Raw genomic sequence first — 7,145 nt, 5'->3', positions numbered from 1 at the left:
GTCAGATAAACTACTAATTAGGGCTTCCATGACTTGCCCATTCTCCTGCATCTCTCTCTTTTGGTCATCGGTAAGGGTACCGGTAGGAGCAACATAGGCAGTCTCAACATAGCTCCAGTGTTGAGCACCCATGCTTCTGATGTATATCTTCATTTTGTCTTTCCATATACTGAAATTTTCTCTGTTAAACTTTGGACCTTCCCTCTTCATCATTAGACTGGGATCTTTACCTCAAGCAGTTAAGCTTATAGCACGAAGGACATGGAGGACGCTCTGATACCAATTGATAACTCAATGATGAATGGATAGTACTAACCCGGTACTGAGAGGGGGGGTGAATCAGTATAGACAAAAATATAGTCCTAAACCGTTTTGACAACAAACACTTCAAATGACTCGCAAGTAGTGACACTGGTTTGAAATAGAGTGCAATCGGTAAAGCTAAGAATGACTGAGACAAGCATTAACCGGGTACTCGCTTAGCTTTTCACTCAACTCAAGACTACACTACTATTTCACCCTTATGCATAAACAGGTAATCTATCATCAAATCATAATAACAGCTAGTTCAACATGTTTTATTGACAGGCATAAAACACAAAACCGTCATATGCTTGACAGACAATAGGAAAGCATCACAAGATAAAAGCATCACACATGACACACATATTTTTCAGGTGGAAACCCAATTGGGAAAAACCATGATGGGGATGAATACCCACAAGCTATTTTTGAATTCTTTAGAAGTCTGCTCTATTAGGAGCCTTGTCCAGTTAGAGACATTACAATAGGTTCTGCTAGGAACCGATCCTGTTAGGGATCACCCAGTTAAGGGATGACTAGAATACCCGGTTAAGGGTTAAACCCTGTTAAAGGTTACCTTGTTAGAGGATTTCAATAACTCAATAGCTAAAGGATTTCGAACTCAATAGCTTTGAATTACCTTATTAAAGGATTTACAGTAAGCCGGTTAAGGCTACCTTGTTAAGGGATTTTCGAACTGTTGAGGTGGTTAGAGATCAACAGGTATTACAATGATCTGGTAACAACACTCAATGCCAATGCAAATCCGCTTAAGCTCCTCTTCACCTTCTGTACTTACACTCTGCAGGTATCACTTCTCTCCTTTTGGTTTGGCAAGAATCACGTATCCCTTCTCTTGGATACACACACGACTTTTGCCAACAACCTCAGAAAGAGACACAACATCGACCTTATAGGAAAACAGATAGGTCGGTAGCATAAACCCTAAACCCTAAACCTGTTAGCTTAAGGAATTCAAACGGTTCAATCCTGACCGTTGAGCACACTATATTAAATGCAGCAGTTCTTGATCCAATCTCAAGACATTCTCCATCGTCCATTTCCACTGATTTTATGGCAGCCGATAACCCATCACACGTTATCACCATTTTATAGACTTCTCACATTCCCTAGGTAGATAGGAACAATCTCCTTCATGCAAGATCCTTCACGCGCACAAGACTTACGTGGCAACACAATCTGTTCTTTGTTATCATGCTAACTCATCACACAAAGTCACCGGTTGAGCCACATAGGCTTGAAGCACTTCAACCGGAAACCCTAAAGTTGAGACTACCAACCGGTAGTCATACAACACTTCCATGTGCAGGTTCACCTTGAACAAGCACACCGCTTCACTTTGGCATAAATGTCGGTTCACAATGTTATACCGGTTCTCTCATATGTCGGTTCTCACCTCTTCAGCATATTGACATCAATGACAACATACAATGTCATTATGTCCTCATATTGGTTCACATAATGCCAACAGGGTGAGGATTATACGTTCAAAGATAGACCTGCCTGGTGTGAAACCACTTTGCTCGCTTGATATGACTAGATCCAACACTGGTTTAAGTCTGTTTGACATGACTTTAGAAATGATTTTATATATGCAGTTGCAAAGAGATATCGGGCAAAAGTTATTGAAAGAGTTGACTTCAGCCTTCTTTGGGATCAAAGCTATGAAAGTGTTGTTGAAATCTTTTAAAATAAATCCTCCCTTCCTAGATTCCTCTACAACCCCATGGACTTCTTCGGCCATGATGTCCCAAAACTTTTGAAAAAAGAGAGTCGGGAAGCCATCTGGCCCAGGTGATTTATCTGCACCTAAGCTAAAAACAACATGTCTTACCTCCTCCAAAGAAACCTGCTCCATTAACCTTCTATTGTGATCTTCCATAATACATGTAGGAATGACCTCTAGAATGTGAGGCATATTACCACCTTGATTATCCATCCTATTAAAAATTTCTGAGAAATGGTCAATTGCAACCCAGTTTATCTGTTTGAGATATGAAATTGTTACCCCATCTTTGTTTTTGATTGAGAAGATATTGTTGTGTGCTCTTTTAACTTTGACTGAGGTGTGGAAAAACTTTGTGTTTCTGTCTCCTTCCTTTAACTAGGTTTCTCTAGACTTTTGTCTCCAATAAATCTCCTCTCTAGCTAAAACCTCCGAGTATCTAGTGCTAAGCATTTTCTCTTTTTTAAAAAGATCTTCGTCCATCCCATGACTGATAATTTTCTCATGTATAGTTTTTAAGCCTTCTTCTAAATCTAGCTTCTCTTTAAAGATATTTCTAAAAGATTCTCTATTCCAACGCTTTAATTGTTCCTTTACAAACTAGATTTTTTTGAAAAAAGTGAAAGCTTTATTACTTGGATTAACCGGCTTGTGTTTCCACCATTGTTCAACAAGGTTTCTGATGTTACCATCCTGAAGCCACATTGCCTCAAATTTGAAAGGACATCTCTCTGGAGCACTGTCATCTTGAATTCTCAGGCATATGGGATGATGGTTTGATCCCGTGATAGGTAAAATCTCCGCTTCGCAGGTCCAATGGCTCTTTGTCCAATCTCCAGCTATAAAAAACCTATCTAACCTTTTAGCGATATTTAGGAAGCCACTCCTCCTATTGGTCCAAGTGAAATCCCCTGTTTTGAAAGGAATTTCAATTAGACTCGAGCTTATAACAAAGGAGCTGAAGTCTCTTTGGCTCTGCCTGTTCCAGCCCACTCCCCTCATTTTGTCTAAAGGCCGAAGCAGAGCATTGAAATCTCCTCCCAAAATAAATAAGTTCTTGTCATTTCTCAATATTTCTGACAGCTCACTCCATACTTGCATTTTCATATTTGTGTTGTTAGGTCCATATATGTTTATGAGGAAGAAACTTATCTGAAGCTGCATTGATTTTATCTTCAGCCATTGCCACCACCGAGTGGCCCTAACAACAAACACCTCTACTACTGATTCCTTCCAAAGAGCTGCAAGGCCTCCAGATGCACCTTGCGCTCCCACCAAACTACATTTCCATGATTGAAATTTCTTAGAAAAAGAACTAACATCTTCATCTTTGATCTTTGTTTCTTGTAAGAGAAAGATGTCCGGTCGCACTTGATCAATGCATTGCTTGATCAAGCGTATCTTGTCAGGGGCATTGCAGCCCCTGACATTGCATGAAAGGGTCCTCATTGCCCTCGGGAAAAGGCATAGCCTCTTCCCAATCTCAATTTTCTTTGGCCTGCTGCGTTGCCCGCCAATTCCAGTTTAAACTTATTTGACTTTGCACCTCTTTTCTTTTTCTCCCCCACTTTGACTTTGGACTGGAGGGATAGAGTTGTTTCCAAAGATCGCCTCTCTTGTACTCCTGCTACTGCTGCCATTCCCAATTCATCCCCTTCATCCTGGGATCCTGATGATTCATAATCATAATCTGATCCAGAGAAATTCCCTCCACTGTCTTCTACCCCTTCAAAGGAACTGTCTAGGTTTCCGATTGGAGAAATTTGGATATCCTTATATATTGGGTCCTCCCCTAGAGGGTTTATATTTCTTCCCGTCTTCTCTAAGTTGCATGGAGAGTGCACTTGATCCATATCTTTCTCAGTCTCCTGATTGGATCAAACGATGTTGTCCTCTAGAAGACTCACTATGTTTGGAGGGGGTGTTGCCATCCTATTCCCCTGCTGTGATGGCTGGTCGTTTACCTTACAGATTTGGGGGGCTGGGATTTTATCCTCTTTTGGAGGGGCCCTATTTTCTATAGGAAAATATTTGCTAACCTCCACTCTTAAAGCCTCCCCTGCCCTGTCACCTTCCTAAGTTCCATTCAATAAAAAGACCATTGCATTCCCAGTTGCATTGTGGAATCGACCTACACTAACAATCCCTAGCCCAATTTCCTTATTGATTTGATTGAAAGAGTGAGCCTCTGCCATAAAAGTCTCATCAATGATTTTCTTCTAAGAGTCAACTATGTCCATCTGGAATCTCTCTGCAGGATTTCCACTGTATTTTGCCAGTGATTGAATCTCCCAATCTTTTTCATTCCACTGACATTCTCCATGATAACCTTCAGACAATCTGATAATCTCCTTCTCCAGATGTTGTTGCATTACTTCTTTGCCTTTTATTTCTTTTTTGTAGAAACCCGGTGGATGAATTTTGTTGGTGCATTTAGCACATGATTCCATGTCTTCCTCTAGTATAACTTTTTGTTTCCAAATCCCCATCCCTGTTTTTATATCTAGGGTATCAGGAAGGTTGTGAACTGTCTGCCAGTTTATGCATAACCTTGAGATCAGGCTAAAATGAGATGGGTCTACAAGCTCTTCCGACATTACATATTCCCCCAAGTGGTTACCTATTTGTTTTAGCGTCTCTACATCCTTATACTCCTGAGGAAGACCCGGTAGTTTAATCCAAATGAGGGTTTTTTCGATTGTGGCTCCACACAGGTTAAAATTTGGGGTCCATGCTGAGATGTTTAATCCTTTCCCTTCAATAAAGAAAGGCCCATTTTCTATAATCCAATCTCTATCCTGGGTTGTCAGGCAGACTACTAAATAATAACCATTACCCAATATTTTGAGGTCCATGCCTTCCCCCCAGTTTTTGTCACACCAGTTCCTAAATTTGGAAAAGGTCGGCCATATTCCTTCCCATTTAACAAAAAGGGCTTTGTCTGACAAAAAACTGAGAGAGTCCTTCCATGCATCATTTGAAAGCTCAACCGTCACAACTCTACTTATTTCGGCATCAGGGTTTACCTCTAGGACCTTTGCTACTTTTCAGGATAACTTTGGCCGCCAAAACTTCTCCTGCACCATCCTAAAATCCACTTTGGGACCGGATTCGAAATCACAATATCCCTGAAAGAAGCTTGCCTTTTGTTTCCATGGTGATTTGGGTCCCTCTTCTCTCCCTCTGTTCCAGAACTTAGCATTCCTCGGAACCTTCCATGACCAAGGGCCTTGTGGCAATGTTTGTCGACTACTTGCCTTCCAACCGTGATTGTGATTCCTTCAGAACGGTAGTCGCCGCTCTGTGTCGCCTCTGTAGTTGAAGCCCTCATGCCTCCAAAAGCTAGAGAATCCGCTCTACTCCGCCATTATTATTTGTTACTTTAATCCCAATATTAATTTAATAGTTTTACTATATAATTAATTTCCCCCGTAAAGTAAAAAAAAATTAAAAATTATTTAATTAGCTAACACTTCAAAAATTAAATAGATTTTAAATAGTTTATTAATTTTCCCACCTTAAATAAATAAAATCAATATTTTATTTATTTTACACCTTTCCTTATCCTTCCACCTCTTTAATCCATGTGCATTATAGGTCTTATGCTCTCTTAAATTTTATCATCTGTTGATCTTGTCATTTAACCCATACCATTGATCAAGTGTTACGTGAGGCATACAAAAAAGACTTTAATTCGCTCATTTCCCCCTGACACTTTTGAGCACCTACACTATTGTCAAATCATCACTTTTATGAGCATTGACATTATCAAGAGCTAAGACTATCATTGTTAAGCATCCATTATCAAGCATCAAGATTTCATATTATCGTGATGATATCAAAGTTATGCTACAAAATCTAAAACAAAATCTACATCAATCATTCATAAAAAACACAAGTAATAATGGAATCTCCTAAGGTCTTTATGTTGGTATTAATGTTTATCATTTAATTTATGCATAAATCTTATACTTCATTTTGTGATTGTGTGGATTGTGAATTTGGATCTTGCATTGATTTATCTCTTTATTTTGTTTTGTATTTTCATGCATTTACAAGATAAAGTATTTAAGTACGATAAAAAATGAATGACTCAAAAACATTTATACACTTATTAATAGAAGAACATCAATTATATATACATAGTATGAATATATCACGTCTTTGATTAAATTAATTATTAGCCAATACGTTTTTCTACATGGGCTTATACCCACTGACAATTTATTCTCAATAATTTATTTCATGTTGAAAAAATGACAATTCAATCCTAGTTAAAAAATTGAATGTCAAAAAAGTAATTGTAATCCCCATCAACTACTACTTATACATAGAGTTTGTATAAATATCCAACAAAGAGATAAAAACTATCAATTTAAATTTACTACTTGATATTGATAATCTATTTTTTGAAAGGTATACAAACTCAACAATATATATTAAAACCTTTAATCTCTCATGTTGAGATATGGGTAGAGTGTTACATTCCTTATATTTTAATTGGGAAAACCACAAAGGAATTAAAATTTGAAGTCTATTGTAGATCAATCAAAACCTCCCTTGATTATGTCCATAATGTTGGGTTGTTGGAACACACGACTTGAATATGGGATTAACTATACAAAGCAATCTTATGTGCTGACATTTTTTTCTTTTTCTCTTTTGCTTGAAGTAACAAAGAAGATTTCTGGCATGTAGAATGAGGGAGAGATATTTTAATCCTCTATCTCCTCCTTTTAGTTATAGGAGGACCTTCTTCTTATTCCCATGGTTAGTTATAATCAATATCCAACCTTGTTGGCAAATCATTACAAATTACATGTCTCCAAAATATATTTCATATTGAAAAAATAATGTTGGCAAAATAATTAGTTTGTTATATTGGTCAAGTTTATTGGAATTAACTTTGGTTTGTGAATTGAGCATTATTGTGGGGAAAATAATATATTACTGATTAAATTTGACATTTCCTTCTATTTCAATGACCATTCTCCTTGTCAGTGACAAGTAATTTGAAATGTTCAATTGCACATAATAATTTAGTTTGTTAAAATTTTTACTTTTAACTACATAATTTTGTTCGCATCAACATTTT

The 7,145-nt window shown here is 37.7% G+C and overlaps 1 protein-coding gene across 1 annotated transcript; it reads right to left on the bottom strand.

Annotated features, from left to right (window-relative positions):
- Window positions 1-2,650: 2,650 nt before the first annotated feature.
- Window positions 2,651-3,499, bottom strand: LOC131860227 (uncharacterized). The gene has a single exon (XM_059214611.1). The coding sequence runs from the start codon at window positions 3,497-3,499 to the stop codon at window positions 2,651-2,653; it is 849 nt and encodes a 282-aa protein (XP_059070594.1).
- Between the last annotated feature and the right edge of the window lie 3,646 nt (window positions 3,500-7,145).

This window comes from Cryptomeria japonica, chromosome 11 (genome assembly GCF_030272615.1).
Source record: "Cryptomeria japonica chromosome 11, Sugi_1.0, whole genome shotgun sequence".
NCBI classification, from domain to species: Eukaryota; Viridiplantae; Streptophyta; class Pinopsida; order Cupressales; family Cupressaceae; genus Cryptomeria; species Cryptomeria japonica.
Note: the sequence above shows the minus strand (reverse complement) of the source record. Positions and strands in the feature narration are given on the sequence as shown.

What these genes read in the sequence shown, in the direction of transcription:
- LOC131860227 (XM_059214611.1), bottom strand. Translation starts at nt 3,499, where the DNA reads ATGAGGACCCTTTCATGCAATGTCAGGGGCTGCAATGCCCCTGACAAG.